Below are 24,469 nucleotides of genomic sequence, written 5' to 3' on the forward strand. Positions count from 1 at the left end.
TAGAAGTGAACTGATGAATATTTTATGACTGTAGAAAGATCTGCTGAAAAGAGTGAAAATAATAGGGGACCTAATATTGAACCTTGCGGAACTCCTGCCTTTATCAGGGATGGGGTAGATACCTGAGTCTTTTCTCCTCTTAGTATTACTTGTTGCTGTCTACAAGAGAGATAGCTGTGGAACCATTTAATAACTGATTCCGAGAAGTTGTAATATTTCATTTTGGCCAGTAGGAGTTCATGATTTACTAAATCAAAAGCCTTCGAAAGATCCAACAAGACCAAAACTGTTACCATTGAATTTTCTATTGAATTCAAAATTGAATCTGTAATTTCTAAAAGGGCTGTGGTTGTGCTATGTTCTTTACGGAAGCCGGATTGAGTAAACAGGCAATATTTCATTTTTATTGATAAAAGTTGTTAATTGCTGAAATGCTACCTTTTCTAGTACTTTGGAGATCATTGGAAGTATACTGATGGGACGAAGCTCATCAAGCGACTGTACAACTGTCTTCTTGGGCAGTGGAACCACCTTCGCTCGCTTCCACAGTTCTGGAAAACAACCTTGAGTTAATGAGTAATATACTATGTGAGTAAGTGGAGTTAAAATAAACGGAACAGACAGTCGAAACATTTTTCCTGTTATTCCATCAAATGCACATGTGTTGGATTTAATACAGTGTATTGCAGTTTTAACTTCTGTTTCGTTTACAGTGTGAAACTTAAACGTTTCAATATTGCTATTTAGTTTACGTGATGAAAGCCAATGCGTTTGTTGATCAAGTACTTCAGTGCTTGTCTCAGACATTTTATAGACACTTGTGAAATGTGAATTTATAGCTTCAATGACATTTACATCATTTGGAAGAATCAAGCATGAATCGCTTTTACCTACCAAGATCACGCAAAGTTTTCCAAATGTTACGTACATCATTAGTAGATCTCATACGATCAGAAAAATACGCAGTCTTTTCTTGTCGCACAACAGTAGTTGTGAAGTTAGCAAACGTCTGTAATCCTCCCAATGCAACTGATTCTTCGTTCTTTTATATTTTCTGTAAGCACGGTCACGCAACTTCATTAAAAGTTTTGTGTTACTTGAAATAAAGGGAAGAGTGTTCTTAGATAGCCTTTTCGTTTTGAGCGGTGCATGGTTATCAAAAATGTCAAATATAGAGTTCTGTAAAAATTCAACTTTATTATCTATTGTTTCCATTTGAATAATATCATCCCAGTTGTAATTTTGTGCATCATGATAAAACGATTCGGTATTAAATGAAGCGTAAGTACGACACTGAATTACTCTACTGGGAGTTTTGGATACTGTATGAAGCTTGAGAGTGACGTGAATTACGCTGTGGTCTGATGTTCCAATGGGTGGACTAACTCCAAACGAGTGTACCTGTTCCGGGTTGTCAGTAATAATTAAATCTAGCAAAGATTCGGTAGTTTCAGTGACTCTCGTGGGTTCATTTATTAACTGTGTGAAACCTAATATGTTAATAATAGATTTCAAGTAAATAGTTTCTTGTTTATCTGGACAGAGTTGATCGCAATTGAAATCACCAACAACGAATATTTGGTCGACTTGTGGATATAGTTCCAATACGGCATCTTCGATCGCTGATAATTCCCTATATGGTATGCTGGGAGATCTATATACAGCAGTAATACCAATTGACAAGTGGTTCACATTAACAACAAGATTTAACATTTCTATATATTGATAAACATCGTTAGATTGAAAGTCAACAACTTTCACTTTAATATGTTTTAAGTAGTAAATCAGCATGCCTCCACCCCTCCCTTTGTCACTGCGAATGACTGAATATCCTGGAATCTCAATTTGCCTTGTACTTATAGAATCGTCCAACCATGTTTCCGATATAATCAAAATGGAACATTGTGTGGAGACAGCGAGTAGCCGTACTTCGTCAATTTTAGGAAAAAGAGAACGGACATTTGCATGCATAATTTTAAAATTTGACGAAGCAGCAGAGTGAGTAAGGATCTGAAACTCCACATTGTTTATGTTTTTACTACCCATATTCAAATACAAAGATTATAATTAAAATGTATGTAAAAAACACCATTAAAGCAGTAATTGAGCCCTGACGAAACTGAAAGGCTACACTGACACACATGACATGATGACTGCCTTTTCTACCGATAAACATAAAATAAAATACCATAGAACATAGATGACTAAACTTACAGTAAAGAAGAAATAACAGTATTGGAAAAAATTGCCTTATAAATGCAGTTCTAACATAGGCGTTTTTGTATTTATCACTTAACGCACACTTAATAAAACAGTGCTTAAAATTTAGCATTTTCATCGTGTTGTTAAGTTGTTAATTTCATCGTGTCCAGTTGAGATTTGTAACGTGATGAGTAACTAACTTACAACATTGGTACAAGTACCCTTGTACAAGTTCAACTTCTATATCCACTAATATATTATAAATTTGTCAACTCACGGTACACAGATAACAAAAGAGCACAATTGATTTCGACTTACCATAGTTGTCCTTTAAAGTATAAAATATATTTCTAACATAGAACAGAACAGATAACTGTAACATAAATACACTTTTGCACTACCTGCAAGTTACACACCTTTGCACTACACACAAGGTCATCATTCACACACTGTAGAGTGCAAACTTTACAGCTCCTGTAATTGAGAAGCATTCGTAACGTAGTTCTTTTTGCCATTGATGATGACAACAATTTTTCCGTCCCTTGTATACACATTCTTGGGGTCAAACTTCTTAAGTGCCTTTTGCAGTAGCTGCAATCGTGAACTACATAAATCTTCTCTTATTACAATTCCAGAGTTCTTTAGCTTCCATTTCTGATTAAACACTTCAGCCCGTGAGCGATAACTAACAAATTTAACAATAATTGGCCGTGTACTACCAGGCTTCTTCTGTCCTACTCTATGAGAATGGCAAATGTCCCTTGTACTTAAATTTACGCCCAGTCTCTTTTCAAAGATTTCCAGTGCAAGATTGTCTGTGTTTTCATTTATCTTCTCAGGTACACCGAAGATCCTTAAGCTGTTCTAACTCATCTATATTTTCCTGCAGATCACTTATTTTCTTGTCTCTTTATACCAACTCTTTCCGTAAGTCCTCAATCACTTCACTATTGAAATTTAGCATTTCTTCCAAACGTTCTATCACAACACGCGTTACAGATTCAATTATTGAATCAACGATTAGCTTCATGACTTCAGGTGTCTGCACAGTACGTTTCACTTCATCACATATATCCTTCATAATTTCTGACCTACTTGAAGGTGCAGCCGGTGACTTCAGTCCATTGTTTCTGCTGTTATAACGAGTGTTGTTAGCCATTTTGCACAGTAATTCTATTAAACTGATTATAATTACAAAGGTTATATGTTCTGTGTGTTTCTTCTTGATTAAAACACTGACTAATTGTATTCACGCTACATTATATGTGAATATATGAATATAAATTATATGATTTTACTGGAGACGATGATATCAAACTTTCACTACGCCGCCGCCATCTTGTTGTATTATCCTTATTTGTCAAGTCAAGTTTATTTGTCAAGTTTAGCGAAATAAGAGTTATACCACAGCGACAAATTAAACAATTAGGCTCAGAAAAACAACGCATTCGCTGTTCTTCAAATACACACACACAGAGAGAGCCCATTTGGTCAGGATGGTTTTTGAGTTAGCTTTGTGGCGTCTCGCAAGGAGAAATCTTACAAGTGTAGTATGCTGGGTTTTACAACAGATGTAAATGGTATAGGAGTAGTAGTGGTTATCGTGAAGAATATTCAGCATAGTACTTTGGTTAATGTTATACTGGCGTTCTCAGAGCTTACACTCGGGTTATTTGCAATGTCTTGTAGCATCCGTTCGTCTAGGTCTGGTGTACGAACATAATGCGGACGTGCTCCACCTTTACCTGTTCCATCAAAGGACTCTGTTTCACACAAACGCCGAAGAATGGCACCAAACGTTTTGTACGTCAGTTGCTGTCGATGAGAATAATAGTCCTTGTAAATTCATGCTGCTGTCCGACCATTGCCTTCTGCTTGGCCATAAGCGAATGTATAATGACTGACGTTCTAGATTTTGTGGCGACTGTCAACTACTCCGTGCATGCAGCGCTTCGCTTTAGCAGACAGGAGAATCCGAACAACTCCTGTTTTTAGGTTGGAGTATAATGTCCATCCATTGGATGCTACGACATACGGCCAGAATGGGACGGACAAGAATGTGAGGCCAGAAGAGGCCACGGCCGTATTATGAGGTACCATCCCGGTATTCGCCTGGTACGACTGAGAACGAAACGAGAAACCAGCTGTCACGATAAATGGTCACCAGACTTTGCACCCAGGACCCTCTTAATGCTAAGGCAACATTGTACTACAGACCCACGAACGCTCAGAGACACTCATTCTTCACTTCAAGTTCAGTTCGTAGCTAGGTCTCCTTGTATGATTTCCCTGACATGGGTTTCGTTGAACATATTTGTGTCATTTCTTGCGTGTTGTGCACTTTCTGGAATTTAAAAATGAACCTATCGTCTCGACTATCGTGCCTTAATTTTGCGATTGGAATCGACGAGACGAAACGAAACCTTTCTTGCCTCATGGACACCAGCTCAACCTTTACGTTCCGCATGTTCCTTAATCAATAGATAAACCTTTCTACAAATATTTTTTAAAGTTACTATATTTTCAATGTTCTATTTATACGGGAGCATTAAGTCAGCAGCCAAGTTGTATGGAATGTTAAGTCAGCAGCCAATTGCTGATCTGACATTAAATGCATTTAAATATTACATGATCTATCAAGCTCTTTTACCTTAAAATAATATCGTTTACATTATGGAGGCTTTATTTGATTATGTTCAGTCTATTCTTTCGGTTATATTAAAATCTCTTTCTCACGGATAATGGCGACATGTCAATTAGTGGTGGAACCACTGATGCGACGATTACCTGTTCAATCTCAATGTACGTGAGTTTTTGGTGAACAATCTTGTACCTGTAGGTTTTCTCGAGGATCTATTTCCTCCGATATTATAATTCCATTATAATCATTAACTTCCATAGACCATCCGTCTCCTTTAGCCAACAGAGCATAGACGTAGTACGTAAAACCTGAGATTCCATATCAATTTCTTTTATTTTTTCTTTCTTTTTCTTGTGATGCAGAGTGAAAAGTAGTATCTCTGGAAACACAGGTAACTCTGTATATATTGTAAGATTTCTGATAGGTAGAGCTAGATTAATAAAATCAGAGTCCGGAATCTACTTCCACTACCACTTTATTTATAAAATCCTCCAAATAAACATCTGTATTTACAGAAACACTATAATAAACTTTTCTCTAATTGAAAGGTAGAAACTAGGTAGACCGCACGTTCGTGGACAGGATCTCTTCAGAGTTCTGAAGCAGGCTAAGCAGAGTGACGTAGGGAACCCCAAAACCACGAAGCAGGTTAAGCCACCCATTGTCATCATTGTGAAGGAGGAGGGAATAGCCAAAAGTCCCGAAGCAGACTAGAGGCTTTGAGGTAGGATTCTCCTAGTGCTACAGGCAAGCAAAAGGAGGGAGACCAGGAAACTGGTGCCTGTCCGCTGGTTGCTGTCCAATATATAGGCAGTGGCGTTGCTGCTATTCTGTCGTCATGTGACTTGTAGGAGGTTGGTTGTCCGTTGTCTGCTTCTTGCAGTAATTCCAAGTGGTGTAGTAGTACTCCGACGTAATTACATTTGGTGCTGTTTACAAACAGGAGCATATGACATTGTACACAGAAGCACGTAGTACATTATAATATACTTTTTTATTCGTCAACAACGCAGAACATGTTAAACTAATGTTTATTTTACGTTACAACTTTTTTTGATGGTATTAAATTGTAATACGAATTTTTATATAATCCGTTGTTATGATTTTCTTATTAAAAAATGGAAATATTTTATGAATTTCAAGAAAGAATAATCATTGGTTAACGTTAAATTTAAGAAAAAATAATTTATTTTATTTTTCGATTTATAAAAGTGTTAATTTAAGAAATAACCTTCTACATGGCATCCAAACCCTAAGTCATGGGCCAAAAATGTGAACAATATAGCATTTAGTATATGTAGTAAGCTTATGAAGGTACGGCACGATGCCAAGTTTTATCAAGGTAGGATAAAACTAAACTTGTAATGTCTGTACACTTTCTGCAGAGACTTTTATTTCTACAAAGAATTTTATATAGCTACTAAAAGAATAAAATAATTTCATTGATCACACTTTTGAACAGTGAAGTGGAGTATTAATATTTTGAACGCTACAGAACATCACAAAATATATTTAACGATGTAAAAGCAAAACAGAAACAGAGTTTTTGGGAATATCAGCTATAAACTAAATGTATAAATGTTTTCTTAATCTGTGTGGAAATATGTTACAGACAACTTTTTTCTTCGTATACAGAATTTAGAACAACTTTGTACTTTGTGCATTAGAATGTTCCAATATATTTCAGTTGATCAAAATTAGTTGACCTTCCATCTCATGTCCATAATTCTAAATATTATTCTAATTCTAATTCTAATTCTAATTATTTCTGGTATAGTATATTAGTGCAATTACGCAAGGAAGTGAAATCATTCATATTAATGATAAGTTTAAATTATTACCACATATTATCTACAGGGTGCCCCAAAAGTAAGGATAAAAATGAAACCACGGATTCTTGACACCAAAAAAAAGACAAAATTTGTTTATATACAGACAGTGCACTTATTTCCTACAAAATGTTAATTAACTTCAGGAGTGAAATTTGATAGCCATTAATTTAAAATAAATGATCATTACCTGGTCAAATTTCAAATGGTGGTAGACCTTCACAGGCTTCATATGTGTTAAATACCGCCGTATGAATCGTCTTAGTTCTTGAGTTTTTGTTTTCAAGCTTGGGGTTAGAAGTCAAATAAGTCCAAACCCTAAGTCGCGGCCCAAAGATATGAACAATATAGCATTTTATATAAGTAGTAAGCTTATGAAGGTACGGCACCATGCCAAGTTTTATCAAGGTAGGATGAAAATTGTTACTCGCTTAAATTCGCTGTTAGTTAAATTCGCTGTTTTTGAACCAAACTTCTATGACCAATATCTTGGAAAGTAAAGCTCTGCACACCATAATATTTCTTACGTGTCTCCTATGTGTACAATGCGCGTCAATCCTTGCCGAATTCCTCATATGTGTATATACAACGCGCGTCAATCCTTCCCGACGTTTCTCCTATGTGTACAAAACGCGTCAATCTTTGCCGACATACCAAGTTTGGTCAAGATCAGATTGATTTCGTAGATCATGATTTAGTGTACCGGTAATTTCTTCATGTCGCAAAGTCTAAACCCGAATTTGGTGGTCAATAACTCAAGCATGTATATACTAAGCGATACGAGGTCAATTATCGTACCAAGTTTGGTCAAGATCGGATACGACGTACCACACATAATAATCTATCACTAACTTAAACCTGAAATTGAATGGCGAATTATTAAAGAATCAAAGGGCTGTAAACCAAGATACTCTATTTTATAGTTCTATTAAGCTCGTAAAGTTATATCAGTATTTCAATCAGTGACGGATCCAGGGGGAGGGGGCGATCGGCTCCTCCAGAAAAGAAAATATTTTTATTTTATATATATAAATAAAACCCTCCATTAAAAGTTTGAAACTGTTAAAAGTAGTTCTAAGTAGCAGTATGACAACCCACCGCCCCCAGAAGTCGGTCCTGGATCCGCCCCTGTAAATCTTCGTCAAGATGAGATGAGTTTCATGAACAGCGTAACATATCTACTGTCATTCTAATAATATTATTATTAAAGACAAGTTCAAATGAAGGACGAAATAAATAAGAAAATGCAATATCGTAAAAGTAAAATGATCAACTCATAAAACTAAAGTGCTTATTCGAAGAGGGAATCTTGTGGACTATTTCATATCTTTCTCTGTGAATGGTAGAAACTATCAACAAGTAGTATGCGAATTACCGAGGTTAAGAGGATTTTACATCATGATTTGGTACTGGTTGATCCCCATACAGTTTACATTTATCATGACCATCGTCATGTGAAATTTGAGAAGTATGCAAAAACATTTTACCCTAACTAGGGATAGGCACGAGTCGAGTGAAAGATAATTTTCTCTAGTCGAGTTCCGAGCCGAGTCACTGTTTTTGATGTCGAGTTTCGAGTCGAGTCGAAATTGATAAATACGCTCGCTCGTTCAGCCCGTTTTAACTCATTTTGTAATTATGGCCTGATTAGACTGGAAAACGAATGTCATGAGAAATGTAAACAGTAATGTGGAATACTTCTAGTGTTGATTACGAGAGGAAACGCTACTCGCATCTCGTCTCGTCTCTATAACGAGACGACAATAGATTTTTATAACGAGACAGTCTCAAATGTCGTGAGCACCAATATAAGTATATACAGCAGTTCTTACCATCGAGGCTGAGACTTGCACGGTAGAATTTTTGAGAAGCACAAGCTTAACCGAGAAAGTGATGTCAATCGGCTTGGCTCGGTTTAACTGAGCCGATGGCTCCAACCGCCTTGTTGAGATGAGCCATCAGCTGGGTTCAGTTCGGCTCGGTGAGCCATCGGCTCGAGCTCTTCCGGTTGGGTGAGCTGTTGGTTTGACTCACTTCTCGGTTCGGCTTGATAGTAGTGAATGAGCTGTGAGCCGATGTGCTTGAGCCGTTAACCCTAAACTCGGGCCAAGCAGTTTTGAACATGTTTGGCCGGGATCCTACAAATTTAATAATTTTTGGCTCGAGCTCGAATACTTGCGCCTCCGGGATTTAAACTAGGGATGGCCACATTTTCCGGAAAAACGGAAAACGGAAAATATTTTTCCGGAAACCGGAAAATTGAAAACGGAAAACGGAAAATTTTCCGAAAAATCGGAAAACGGAAAATTTTCCGGAAAATCGGAAACGGAAAATTTTCCGGAAAATCGGAAGACGGAAAATTTTCCGGAAAAACGGAAACGGAAAATTTTCCGGAAAACGGAAATGGAAATTTTCCGGAAAACGGAAGACGGAAAATTTTCCGGAAAATGAAAATGTTCACTTGGAATAGTGACATTGGTCGTCTTACATTAAGAAATATAACGAAAAATGCTACGCGAAAACAACCTGTAAATGAGGCAATGCTCTTCACCATCTAGTGCTATAGAAACGCAACTCAACTCAAACTTAACAGTGGATAGGAGAGGAAAGGTCGAGTAAATCAGAGACGAAACATTCCTTCCTGCTACATCTATTTGTACACTTGCTTAATCATGTACTTTTTTTTGTTTGCGTGAGGGCTTGCAGATCATTCGTTTGCACCGGGAAATTCCCATCATGCGTGTGTTTCGGGGAATCCCCGATTATGCGTGTACCTGAGGGCAGAACTCTGGCAGTAAAGAGAGCTGGCAGTGTGTTATTAATACAACTGGTATGCTTATATTCCAACCATTTCTTCATTGCTTATCGTGACCACGGTGATCTGTCAAGGTCACAGATCCTGGGGGGCAGCCCCCTCAAAGTTCATGTGGAGCCCACATTCTATTTATAAATATACAATATTTTGTACAATTTGAATTCAGTTTGTCTTAGAACCCTCATATATACCTTCTGCATCTGAATGGATCCCCAAAGTTACAGAGAAATTGGCGCCCTAGATTCTATAGAATCCACACGCAGTAGTATTGGCGGAAGTACACTACGTATTCCAACTGAGCTCAGGCGTTAGAACATCGGATTAACATTCAGAAGGCCGATGTTCGATTCGAGCGCCCTATCGTTCCGACTGTTTTTTTTTTTTTCTGTAAGTTTATTACTCAGTTACATCCGACCTGTGCCATAGACTTTTTAACCCTAAGATAAATTCAATTCTACCGATGTAATTCAATTTTACCCTAATGTTACCATCTTGCAACTATAGGCGTCACGAATTCCAAATACCGGTACTATTGACTATAAATACCATAGTATGTAGCACTACTTGAAACTAGCGCCAGCTATTCATATAATGATCTATTCCACATAATTCTCTTCGTAACTTCTTCCGCTAATTTCTCTTAAACTGAAAGACGATTACACCTAGTCATCGATACATCAATTCAGTTCTCAATGCTGACTTATTATCTATGTTTCTGTATGCATTTGAAAGTTTTTCTTATTATTAGAGCAACCCAAGCATAATAGCTATTTACACATATGGTTGGTACCTTGAACATGGTTGTGGCTGTCTAAGGATCCAGAAGAAACTAATTTTAAAAGCATAATTTTAGAAAATAAAGCATAAAGCATAATTTAAAAGATATAGCACAATTCTTTAAAAAAATCTCTTTAACTTCAAGTTTAACATACTGTATTAATATTTTTAAGAAACAATATTTACAATGCAAAATCATTGAGAACATAACAATGCAACAATGAAAAGCTTATTTTTATTTTTGTAAACTTTTTGGTCTAATCTTTTGACGTGGAGAAAAGAATAAAGGACAAAAAGAAGAAAACTTCCACCAACAATGAATAGTACACAAGAACTCCACACTGTACTGTGTACCTCTTGAAGTTGAGCACTTTCTGTACTTTTTGGTGGCATCTTTTACTTTCCCTTTCTGTATATATGCACCTCTAAGGCGCACACAAGTGATTTTAAAAAAACTGGCTTGAGTAAAGCCTCTCTTTACAGTGCATTAGGTAGAAAGTTCATTAATTATGAAAGAAACTGGTTGCATAAAATATTAATAAATAGATCAAGATATTTAGAATATTTAATGTATAGTAAATATTATACGTTACACACGATTAATGTAAAACAATGATTGAAATTAATAATAAAGCATAATTTGGAAAAAAAAAAATAAAGCATAATGTTGGTTGCTCTACTTATTATTCTACATTCATGTTTTGTTACTAAATTGTGAACTAATGCAATCAAAGTGTTTTATTATTATTATTATTATTATTATTATTATTATTATTATTATTATTATTATTATTATTATTATTATTATTATTATTATCATAAACGTAGATGGTAATCTAGGTGCTGCTACCTCTATATCTCAAATTATCGCTTCACCTGGCGCACGCTCAAATGCATCTAAAGTAACAGAAAGATCCCAGAAAAAATGTTTTACAAATAAGGGAACATAGTAGTACGTAAGAAACAGAAAAGAATTCTGTCTTATCTCAGAGCAGAGATAAACCTTGTTCTTCCGCAAGAGCAGAGGTGCTTTATAGTAAAATAAGTAATATGGTACCAAAGGATCTTCTTCCTTTGCCTTTCGTTGAAGCAATTCGGTTTTTTGAATTTATGAATGAAATAGAACCAAGTTACCAGTCTCCATCCAGGCAAACTGTGACTCGCCGTATTGAGGCCTTGTTTTCTAAGGAGAAGTGTGGTTGCGGAATCGATTGATTTGACAACAGATAGCTGGGCTTCGCAGGCTGCGGAAAATTATATTACAATCACAGCCCACTATATGCTTCCATCTAAGTTCAATAAGTTCAGTCCTTCAAATAATTGAAATAGAAGTGAGGCACACAAGGGTAAACCTAACTCAGCACTTAGCACATGTTGCAGAGTAGTGGAACATTTTAGATAAAATACATGCAATTGTCTATGACAATGCTAGTAATATCACAAGTGCGGTACGAGAACTTCCGTATGCAAGCATATGTTGTTTTGCTCAGACCCTACAACTCTCTATAAATAAGGGTCTTGCAATAGAGAAAATCGAGAAAATGTTATGTGTTGTTAGTTGGATCGTTTCCCAGTTTAAATATAGTACGTTGGCAACGTCAGAACTGGAAAAACAGTAAAGGTTATTCGGATTGGAAGTACATTTCCTTATACACAAGTTAAAACTCGGTGGAACAGCATACATGAAATGCTTGAGAGATTGATAGAACAAAGAAGAGCTCTTAACAATGAATTATCAGATAGAAATGTAACAAAGACGTCAGATTGCAAGAAGTTTAACCCTTTAAGGATATCCAAAATTTTAGACTTTCACTCAAACAGCTATTGCTTCCTTACTATTTATCGTAGGATCATGGTTCATACCTCGTTTTTCTCACGATAGAGCATACTTACCAACGGTACCACGTGTCGGTATCATAAACCTTAACCGGAAAAATCGAAAAAAAATCGGAATTTTTCTGAAAAAATCACCCCTTCGTAACACTTGCGCCCCTCGGGTCCGTCCCCGGTTTTACGTAGGGATCTAGAAAAATTGATAAATACCTAAAGGTACACACAATCTTTATGCAAGTTTCAATCTGATATCTTGAAAACTAAAGGCGTGAAAAAGTTTTGAAATTTGCCTTAAGAAAAAAAGTCACGTCTTTTCGCACAACTTGGCGCCGCCAAGTTGACCATCCGGTTCCAAAACGCATCTGCGGTGTTCTTTAGTCCATCCTTGACTTGAAAAATAAAAAAAAAATCCCGGCTTAAATACCTGTTATAGAACCTAAATAAGCGGTCAAAGACGATAGTACGCCATGGTATATAAATATACCTGAACTCTTAAAAAGGTTAAACTTTCTACAGACTAGGAATGACCACATTTTCAAGGAAAACGGAAAACGGAATATAATTCTTCCGGAAACTGGAAAATTAGAAAGAAAAGACGGAAAATTTTTCGGAAAAACGGAAACGGAAAATTTTCCGGAAAATCGGAAGACGGAAAATTTTCCAAAAAAACGGAAACAGAAAATTTTCCGGAAAACGGAAGACGGAAAATTTTCCGGAAAAATGGAAAATTTTCCGGAAAATCGGAAACGGAAAATTTCCCGGAAAAACGGAAACGGAAAATTTTCCGGAAAATCGGAAAACGGAAAATTTTCCGGAAAAACGCTAGACGAAAACATTATCGGAAAAACGGAAACGGAAAATTTTCCGGAAAAACGGAAGACGAAAAATTTTCCGGAAAATCGGAAAACGGAAAATTTTCCGGAAAAACGGAAGACGAAAAATTTTCCGGAAAATCGGAAGACGGAAAATTTTCCGGAAATGGCCATCCCTAATTTAAACCCAGAACCTCGTGAACGATGTCCTTTGCCTCCTGAGGACTTCTCGATGACCGAGATCGGCAGTCAACTAGTTTTTAGTATTCAGATACAAGCTGCCTATCTTTCATGTTTATACAAGTATTGTTATAATAATAATAATAATAATAATAATAATAATAATAATAATAATAATAATAATAATAATAATAATAATAATAATAATAATAATAATAATAATAATAAAGTAGTAGTAGTATCATTGATAATTATATTGTTTATATAGGATACTTGAAGAGTACTTGAAATTACACATAGGATTTAGCTTGATTTGGCTCGACCCTACCCGAATTTTAGTCGAGTTGGAGGAAATTTTTGGAGTCGAGTTCTCGAAAGATATCAGTTTCGAGACGAGTCAAGTTTCAAAGAAAACTCGCCCAAACTTGCTCGTGCCCATCCCTAACCCTAACTTTTTTTTTTATCTGGAACTGATTAGTTTTTGGATCTAATTCTAAGATATACCGAAAAATAGTTCATACTCTTTTCTCCTGGGAGGGAGGCACAGTGGATTCGTGGTAGAGCTCTTACCTCTGGTGCGTGGGGTCCCTGGTTCGATGACTGTCCAAGTAAGTTTGTGGTTGACAGCATCATGTCCGTGGGTTTGCTCAGGGTACTCCCGTTTTCTCCCACATTCAAATTAAAGCAATTCGTCCATTATTATTCACTTGCCTTAATCATAGTCTCCCTTAGCCAAAAGGGCATAATTGTAGGATGTTACACTGAAATATTAATTTCTTTCCTCCTGGGAATAATAAAAGTAATATGAGGGAAGTAGCGACTGATTTGTTGAAATGCTTGGCAGTTTTAAATTCATTAATATTATTATTATTATTATTATTATTATTATTAATTATTATTATTATTATTATTAACAGTAGTAGTAGGCAATTATTCGTCCTACTACATATAAAAACTCTAACTTTTCTTCTTTCTCGTATTGTTTGCATCATTCTCCGCATATCTGCCTCGTGGCAGCACAAGATAAGAGAATGTGCTGCTCCAAGTGGCAAAAGAGAGAACCACTTTGTTCCAAGTACTATAATTCCATATTTACAAGACAACACTTTGTATATACAATTATTACGAAGAGTATAAATTATTTTACATTTTCACAAGTATTAAGTATAGAATCTTGAAATGAAATCTTTCAATTTAACGTCCCATGGTTATGCCTTTTAGGATAAGGGAGACGATGATTAATGCAAATGAATGATAATGGAAGAATTTGAGGAATGAGAAAGTCGAAGGAAGCGGAAGTATCCCGAGAAAACCCACGGACATAATGCTGTCCATTACAAACTTACGTTGCCGGGGATCGAACCAGGGACTCACGCACCAGAGATAAGCACTCTACCACTGAGCTGACGTGTCCACTAGTATCAAGTGTAAATTGAAGTTTTACTATGCAGAAATAGAATGGAAGAACATCTAGCGTTTAGCTACTTTATAAGTATTGGCAGCTCATTTCCCATGACGACAAACTCAAGCACCAATGAAGATGCCTTAATGATGTTCTATACTTGCGTTATTATTATTTTTATTATTATTATTATTATTATTATTATTATTATTATTATTATTATTATTATTAGTAGTAGTAGTAGTAGTAGTAGTAGTAGTAGTAGTAGTAGTAGTAGTAGTAGTAGTAGTAGTAGTAGTTTAGTCTGTTCAGTAAGATGAAGACTTTTTTCTTATTTTTTAAAATGATGTGAAATGTTTCTGGTAGTGTCATCAACCGTCCGGTTTCCAACCGGACATACAGACTTTTACTCTGTGTTGTGTTCGATGACCGGTTCATTAGCCATACCGGTAGCCTTTACTTCGCTCTTTTTCTTTACAAGAATTAGAATATGTGTATATTTCCAGGTGAAAGGAATTTTGATTCCTTAATTAATTTGGAATTAATTCGGGACACGCATCGAAATGAGTTACAGTGGCCAAAATCCATTGTGCATTATCATATATATATATTTTTTATTCCATTAAGCAACGCTTACATGGAAAATATTTTCAGCAGGATGAAGCACATATAGAACAATAAGCAGTGGTCGAAGTGAGACGGTATGCGGTGGTATGCCATACCGCCTCTGGTTTTTCAGTAATGAGGACATACCGTCTCTGGTTTTTCAGTGATCAAGGTATACCACTTCTGGTTTTTCATTTATCAAGACATACCGTCATTGGAGAGTAGATGCTAAATTAACTTTAATAAATCCATTGTTATGTACAGTAATTCACGAATAGCTTTGCACGTATTTAGAAATAATTTTCTTAGTTGACTAACACCGACTTTTTTAGTTTTTTTCTACCTTTTGTTCTTAAAATGAGGGTCTTCAAAGAAGGTCATTTAGTTTATATTTTCATATGCCATTTTGAATTGTTTCTTTCTTATGTGTGTTTGTGTGTGTGTGTGTGTATGTGTGTGTCTTCTTGCCTTAATATATATAAATGTTGTGTTTTGAGCATGGGATGTTTGCTATGGGGTCGGATCTTCCGGGGTTTGGATTACCCTTCAGTCAAGTGGCGGGTCCGGGAGTTTTCCCGCAGGAAATTGTTCATATAAAAATTAGGTTTTTGAAAATTCTCGTGTGTAATTCTGTATAACCTAAGGAGATATTTTTTACTTTTTCCCAGAAAGTTGTAGGTAGGGGATCAAAGTCTCTCCATGCCCCGCCCCCGTACTGTAACTACAGAGAAACTCTCGAAGGGTTTTCTTTTATTAAGCAAATAGAAATGGATTCTTTTAGCAACATACCCTCACTGTATTTCAACATTTAGATAGCCGGTATGCAGAGTGAACATTGTAATAAAACATACTGCCTCTGCTTTTCTTAGACTTGGAACACTGGCAATAAGAGAAATAAATTACTTTTTTTCTTTCTTTCTTTCATTTTTTTTTTTTTTTTTTTTTTTTTTGTATTTCCACATCTTCATGTTACGTATCTACCGAACTTCAAGAAAGATGAGTCAAATAGCTTCTTAACTGTGCAAAATTTACTGTATGAGGAGTTTGATTTTTAAAAGTAAAATATGTTGACTGAGAGGTTTTCGAAACGAGAAGTACGTTCTTAAATTCGAGACGAAACGAGACATTTGTCGAGCCTCGTGGGCAAATAGCAGTTCACGCAAATTTTAGATCTCAAACACTGTTTTCGTGTTACATAATTCATGGAATAAAAACAATAATTTGATAAAGTTGCTGTACGAACATAATGAGGAGTATTGATCAACGATTAAAAATATGCAAATCCAATAGTAAATATGCTTTAAGTATGTTGTTATATCATACACGTACCTTTCGTGGACATTTCGAGACGCAGAATGATTCTGCCACCTTCTAAATGAAATTAAGAAGAATAAAGCAAATTTTTTTTTTTTTTTTTTTTTGCATAAATTTACAAAGCGAGACGAGACGAAACGAGGACGAGAATCCAGATGACACGACAAAGAATTCTTCTAGAATCGAGTTGAATTTTTTACAAAATTCACGAATCGAGACGAGCAAAACTTGATTTCTCTTCTCACTGGCAACACTAAAAATAGTTATAAATTTTGTTTTAAAAAAATATTAAGAGTTAAGTAGAATGTTTTTCCTTTTTTAAAGTTTAAACTTAACCAGTAAACTTAATATTACTTATTTTAATTTATTATTTCATTTAAAAATTTTAGGTTGTGCTGAACCTGAACTAAAAGAAGAAAACGTATTTATTTAGTAATCTAAGTATCAAGTAGTAATCACAATCAATCATAAGTAGTATTGTGTTCTACTTTTCTGCAGATAGGCTGTAATGTCGTTTGAAACAATATTTACCTACTCTCCTAACCTTACTCAATTCACGGATAAAGTACTCAGAACTGAAAAAAAGGATGTACAGTCCAACGAAAACACATAAACCTATATAGATCTTATTCTTGTAAATGTGATTATATAGCCGGTGCAAACCTACGCGAGGGTTCCACCGGTCCGGATCCATCCTAAAAAAAAAAAAAAAAAAAAAAAAAAACTTCGTAATTCGACATACATTTTTTAATAAAAGCGTACCCGTTTATTAGAAAAATAATTGATGTAACAAAGATTTATTATTCCACTTTATCTGTACACTGTGTCTCGCCGTAGCATAGTCACTAATGCTCTTGCCGACAGTGGCAGTGGTCCCGGAATCAAATTTCCTGTGGGAACACCTTTCCGAAAATGTGTAAAAAGCTTTTCCTGGCTATCCATCCTGAATGAGGTTTTCCTGGGGTTTTCCTCATTCACACCTATCAAATGTCGGGATGATCCCAACAGGTTTCCTCCCTTTCTCCTTCATTTCATCCTTTTCATTTACTCGAGTAGTGGGATCGCCGAGGGATGCTATCTCTCATACATGATGGGTTAACATGACTGTAGATGTCTAAAGCCCAGAAGCCTAGTTCCTAATCCGATTAGTTCATCTGCATTCTTTGTTTTCTTATACAGGGTGTTTCAAAACAACATCGACAACGTTTGGGAGATGATTCCTGACACCAAGATAAGACAAAAAGTATAGACCAACCTGGGTGCACAAATGCTTCCTTTCGGTGCTATATGCTGCCAAAAATGCGAAAAAGTAACTTTAAGGATCCATAACTTCAATACTATGGGACTCACCGAAATCAGGTCAAGACTTCACTTGGAAACCAGTATGTGTCCTATCCAAATATCTAAGTTTCAGAATCCTGCGGTACTTCCACAACAATTTTTATAGAGGTAGTTGGTGAGTACTTCAAATTATATGCACGTAGCCAAAGTGCCTCTATAAAAATTTTTACCTAAGTAACTTAAGGTTCTGAAACATGTATTTTTTAATAGCGCATATATTAGTTTCTAAGTGAAATCTTGACCCGACTACGGTAGGCCTCATAATTTTAGAGCTATGGATCTTTAAAGTTGATTTTTACATGTTTTCGGCAGCCTATAACTTCGAAAGTAAGAATTTGTGCACCCAGATTGGTCTATACTTTTGGTCTTGTCTTGCTGTCAGGAATCACCTCCCAAACGTTGTCGGTGTTGTTTTGAAACACTCCGTATAAAAGCAATCTAGTTCTATCATTTTTTTCTGACAATATTACTTAACAATGACTTACATTCTTTTCGGAAGCGGAATAACACTTATTCATTAGTACACAGACGTACTGTCTTGTTGTATTACACCCACTCCAAAAGGAATTCGACCCCTCCCAACAAGAATTTCTGGATGCACGCCTGTTGTACAGTATAGGAAGGTAAATTGTAATTTAACCTATTTTAGTATCGACAAATAGAGAGAAAAGATGCCATTCGAAATTCATTTTATATTATTATTATTATTATTATTATTATTATTATTATTATTATTAATTGTAGCTTAGATAACTGTAGTTGGGACAGATAATGAATTGTGGCATGTGTCTGGTTGCCCAGAAAAAGAAAGTTGCCAACACAATGAACCCCATCAAAATCCTGCTGCCTACATTCGGACAATTTGTCCATGCCGACCAGATGCCGCGGTCGGATTGCCGGCGCCGGACACCGGTTTTCGACCGCGACGAATAGCTGCCTTGCTGAGCAGTCGGCAAACAGCCGGAGATGAGCATTAAATGCGTCGGCGCCGCCGTCAAAAAGAGGCCAGCATAAGGAGTCGGCAGAGGGTTGGAAAGAGGCCTTCCCGACTGTTTTGTCGACTCTGACGGTCGGCAACAGTCGGCAAAGAGTCGGCAAAGGGCATTTTATTTTACGATTTTCGACCGCTTGCCGCCTCGGCAAAAGGTAGGCAACTTTGAACAAGTAGATCGTCATGCCGCCGTGGGCGGATGCCGGCTGCCTCCCGACGGCGACAATCCCTCTTTCCGACAGCGACTTCCTGATGGGGAAGAAGCAATCAGTAAAATTACATAAAAATTCCAGCTCATTTTAAAGGAAAGAGAAAATTAATTCTTCTGAATCAAAGAGGTAAAAATAAATAAATAAATAAAGATGATATGTAGCTACTGAACAAAGTCCGGGTATGAACTGCTTCTTCAACAACTCATCTCTTGTCATGGCCCTCCCACGGAGGGGAGTTCCAGCTGGTCCGTACCCCAAAGCTTCCTAACCCACCCTATATTTGTACACTTTCTCAATAAAGCTATGCTTCTTTAGCAAAGAAATGTTTGATGTAGCATGAAAGTTTGATTTTACACTTCATCTGTACACTTTCTCTTTTAAAGAAAAGTTTAGTTCTGTATTTCTTTTTTTTTTTTTTTTCTGGAAATAAAGTGGAAGTATTTTACAAATTACTTATAATCTTTCGGGTGAAGAATAGTTCGCGTTCAATAGGCCTACTACATAGGCGTACTGGTTTCTAGTATTGGATCCCTGCAAAGCTTGCATCCGTACCAACAAAACAATTCTGAGTGTGTGCCTGTCTCTGCTATATAATACAAATTAAAAACGAGTAACAAAGTCATATATACACTATACAAAAGACTTTGGTTGGTATGGCGTGATATTGTATCTAATAGAAGGGGCCTTTGTCTAATAGGCCACATGAAGAAAGTTATATACCGTACTAAAGTAGTCCTTTTGTAGATATTATACTGGGGTATTCACTTCACCCTTAATGATACGATCATACTTAACTTCAGAACGCCCATTAAATTGTCTATTAAGATACACCCATGTCCAAAATTATTGTCGCATGTCTATAAATATGTTGTTGTAGGAATATAATTTCGCCCGGTATTTCTTATAATGTTAGTATGTGTATAATCGGCAAAGACATGTATGTGGCAAATTTCATGTCAAAAGAGCAGTAAATAAGAACAATAAAATAAAAATAAAACTTTCTTGTCCCCTTAGGAACATTTTGTTTTACTCACTCTAATTTTCGTATTTATAATTCTTTTCCTACGAAATTTACCACAAACATACATTTTCCGATTATACACATAGTATCAGTATTAAAAATACCCTGCAAAATCATTATCGAATTATATTCTTACAAGAAGACATTTATAGATATGCGACAATCATTTTGGACATGAGTGTACATATATAACTTTTGTTGAAACTTTTTCTTCTTATAGCAAAGACTCAAAACTCCAAATCTGTAAAAGTCTTTATTTTTATGATGTCGTAATATATATATATATATATATATATATATATATATATATATATATATATATATATATATATATATATATATATAATTCCTTATAGCTCAGTTGCTCTATTAGATATTGACACAAATTTTCACTGTTTTACACAGTTCAATATACTCCTGAAACTACCCGAAGAAAACTTAGAATTGAACTAGTCTTTCGATAGAAATTGCTGCTTCGATAGAATGTACTGAGATACTCACATGCATATTAAGGTATCTAACTACTTTAGCATGTAACTGTTTCTGGAGTGCTTATTAACCTTCCATGACCAGTTTCGGAATTTTTACCACCAAATGAAAAATCCATATTATATAGTGCTTCTCTGTATTTCATAATATCTTGATAGCCGTTAGACATATTGAGTTTTGGTTTTCATTTGACACATGACTGCAAGATATCAAAACTCTTGAGTTTAACGTCCCGTTCAGCAGCGAGGCTATATGAAACGTGGACCTACTGATTAACGTGAAATCCGAACCACATGAGCTCCCACCGGGAATCGAACCCTATGTCTCCCACTTCATAGGCGCGTACGCTAACCGCTAACCACGAAGGAGAACTCCATATCAAAACTCTTGTTCGGACATATTTTGGAAATATGTATAAATTAGTAGTTGAACGAAATCCATGGTATGCCCAAACCCCATAGAGGTGTACATTTGTTTTGGATTTGAAATGTTCTGGCAGTTGTTATTTGGGACTCAGTAATCATTTTTTCAAAATTGTACCATCTAGTACGTATGGTGTCGTTTTTATTTAATGGTTTCTCTGTAACCCGTTAGGTATACTGATTTGCCGTTTACGATAAATACTTATATATAATGTTCTTCAGAACTTTGTTATTTCGTATTTTGGAAATATTTAAAAGTGAGAGTTCCACGAGTCCCACACTGAGAATAATCCGTTCTCCGACGGTATATTGTACAAATATACGGAATCCTCTTGCTTACTACAAAAATCAGTACGGAGCATACGTTATCCCTATGCTACATAGGCACTGCCCTTAAATGTTACATCATGCCGTTGCAGTATGTCTGATATCTAACAATCTTCCTTATATTACATAGCCTACATATATGTATGTTACCTTCATCAACTATATGTTATACGTCCATTTCTATGTGAGATCCTGAACGCCTATATTGTTTCATACGGAAAGTACGTACAGATGGAACACTTATACAGAAAGTATATTATAAAACATGCGTTTTCAGTTATACGTTTGCTGTACGTTAAGTTAAAAAACTACAGGATTTACAAATGTAACATACGATTTTACGTACGCCACATACAATTTTTTCTTCAGTGCATAGAACTTCCAAACCCCATAGGGATGTAAGTTCGATTTGGATTATAAGTAGGGGGTCTATGGTTGGAGTAGCCTAGTTGTTAGGTCTGAGTAATTATTATTATTATTATTATTATTATTATTATTTTTTCAAAATGATACAGTTTAGAATGCAAACACCACATACCTATGGTGTCGCTCTTTATATCCTCATATTCGGTAACTGCAAGGTGTACTGACTTGCGGTTTTCGGTAAACATACAAATGTAACGTTTTTAAAAACTTACTTTTTAAAGACATGTTTTGGAAATATTTAAAAATTGGAGTTTTGTGAACCCGATTGTGCTCCCGAACCTCATACATGTGTGTGTATGTGAGTGTTGGAGGGAAACTACTTTTGAGGTTGTCATTGGCCCTCAGTAATTATTTTTGCGACATTTCACCATCTAGTACGCAAACCCCTCACCTCTATGGTGTCGGTCATTATTTCCCCATATTTCGGTAACCATAAGGCGTACTAAGTTGCGGATTTCGGTAAATAGACATCAGTAGCATTCCTTACAATATTTTAGAAACATATATTTCAAAATATTTAAAAATTCAGAAATTAGATACCCCTAAACCTCATTCGGGTATCCATCTACTTTTGCGTAGTAATATATTTTGAATTGTTATTAAGCTTCAATAAATGCTTTTTCGAAATTCATCGTTCTTCTATCCGAAACCAAAAGTCCATACTCAACAATTTCATTTACACATTGTAAACTTGCTGAACTCGAAATTATTGTTTTGCTGTTTCGATTCCTCCTATTCACTGTTGGAAAGAAATTAGCATACTTTTACTTTGCAGAATAATAAACATCTATTTAATTAGCCTGTTATACAAGTACTAAGCGTAATAGCACAAAGTAACTGTCGAACTTTATTTTTCCTAGAGGGGCGAAAAATCAAAATAATAAATTGTCAAAGGCTTGTCGTATTTTCACACCAATGTATAAATTTTAAAATTAGACTATTTGTGGAATATTGAATGCTTAACACAAACCATCAGAAAAGTGAAGTGTTGAAACAGCCGTTTTAATAAAACTTATAAAATTCAAACTCCCACGGGAAAAATAGTTTATTCATATTCTATATAATTTTAGTAAGGTGTGTGAAGATAATGTGAGGTTATGGTGTTTACAACATCTGTGGATAACTCAGTAAGATCAGAAAATTTGTGTTTGTATACCTAAAGATACATAATACATACCTGAATTCTAGTTTATGATAGAGGAAATTAGTATACGTTGTATACAAACTTTCAGAGGTAAGCACATCGTGAGAGCTTTCTAAACCGATATTCGATAAGAAGTGCGTGAACGGAGAACTTATAATCACAGAAAATATATATTAAATTAATAGCTTGAATAAAGTAACTCCAAGTTTGCGAACTAACAAGGTTAAATGACCGTGTATTCCTGTTTCGCAGAAATAGGTTCAAACTGTTTTTTTCACTTTCAACGTTGCCATGTTTTGCAGAACAGAAAAATAACCCAATGCATGTGTTTCTGTTTTGCAGAAAGATTTTTTTTTTTTTTTTTTTTACATAACTGGAAAACCTGCATTGCACCATAAGTACGCCGATATTTGTAACTTATTACATGTTGACAAATTGATTCCATCGTAATCATGTAATCACATATACAAATTGTAAGTGACAAACAATTTCATAAATTTTGAGAAAGTCAAGATGGTATATCAGCACACCGTAAAGTGAAAGGAACGAAAACATAGTGATGTATGGAATATTTAAAATTTGTCTGCGTTTATTTCGATAGTTATATACAATGCACGGAAAGTATTTCGGACATTTTTTTTCACACCTCTTCTCAGCGGCCGATCTAGAAGGTAAAAACTCGGGGGGGGGGGGGGGGGTGCAGCCAGAACCCAGACTATGATAGGTATATCATAAGTTTATTATAAACTTTCAAAAATATATAAATAATAACTTAAATTATTGGTATAGGTGATCCATCCACTGGAAATCAATCCTTTCGGGTGTTAACGTTGTCCACTATAATGCAAAACTGGTAATAGATAGCGACGAGCTGTTCTCTTCAATTGCTTAAGCATCCCAATGACATGTTTTATAGTCATTCTTAACCCTTACTAAGATCGGTGGCGACAGAAATCAAATATTAGGCCTACTTCCGGTTAGGGGTATTCGATAAGGCTGAGGACCTATCGAACTTCGGGAGTGAAAATTTATCGAGTTGTCATCGGTTACTCGAAACCGTTCGAGTATTTGAAATTATCAAAGTTTCGGGCATTATCGAAATTTAGAGTATTACCGAAGTTTCGGGTATTATCGACATTTCGAGTATTATCGCAGTTTCGGATATTATCGAAAGTTAGAGTGTTATCGAAGTTTCGGGTATTATCGACATTTCGAGCATTATCGAAGTTTCAGGTATTATCGAAAGTAGTGATGGACAGTTCGGCTCCTCCACCTCTCCAATGAATCCTTCTTGCAGCCAAACTAGTCAAACAACTTTTTTCACCTGATAAGTTATTGCAAAGTTGTATTTGTCTTAATCATATGTAAAATTATTTTTCTGCCTGCTCCGTTGATGGCGCAATCGGCAAAGTGACTATTAGTAGAGTAATGGTGTCTTGGATTCCAATTCCATTCGGGTGATGCATGTTTTCTCTTCCTTTTTCTCTCTTCTGACAGGCTGCTTAAACCTTGTACAGATCTATGGGGGGAAAAAACTTTTCCTTCACTTCATTGTTAAGGAGAAAAGTTTTAAAATGAACACTCTGCATATATGTAATACATATTATATACAACTACGATAACCTCGAACACATTGTTTCTTCCGAACACTCCGATAATCCCGAACTTTTCAAAATATTCAAGCG

The 24,469-nt window shown here is 35.7% G+C and overlaps 1 protein-coding gene across 1 annotated transcript; it reads right to left on the minus strand.

Annotated features, from left to right (window-relative positions):
• Window positions 1-363: 363 nt before the first annotated feature.
• On the minus strand, window positions 364-807 carry LOC145681852 (uncharacterized). The gene has a single exon (XM_081753462.1). It carries the CDS (start codon window positions 805-807, stop codon window positions 364-366), a length of 444 nt encoding a protein of 147 aa, XP_081609588.1.
• Between the last annotated feature and the right edge of the window lie 23,662 nt (window positions 808-24,469).

The sequence above is a fragment of the Thermobia domestica genome, chromosome 1 (genome assembly GCF_964235325.1).
Source record: "Thermobia domestica chromosome 1, izTheDome1.hap1.1, whole genome shotgun sequence".
NCBI lineage: Eukaryota > Metazoa > Arthropoda > Insecta > Zygentoma > Lepismatidae > Thermobia > Thermobia domestica.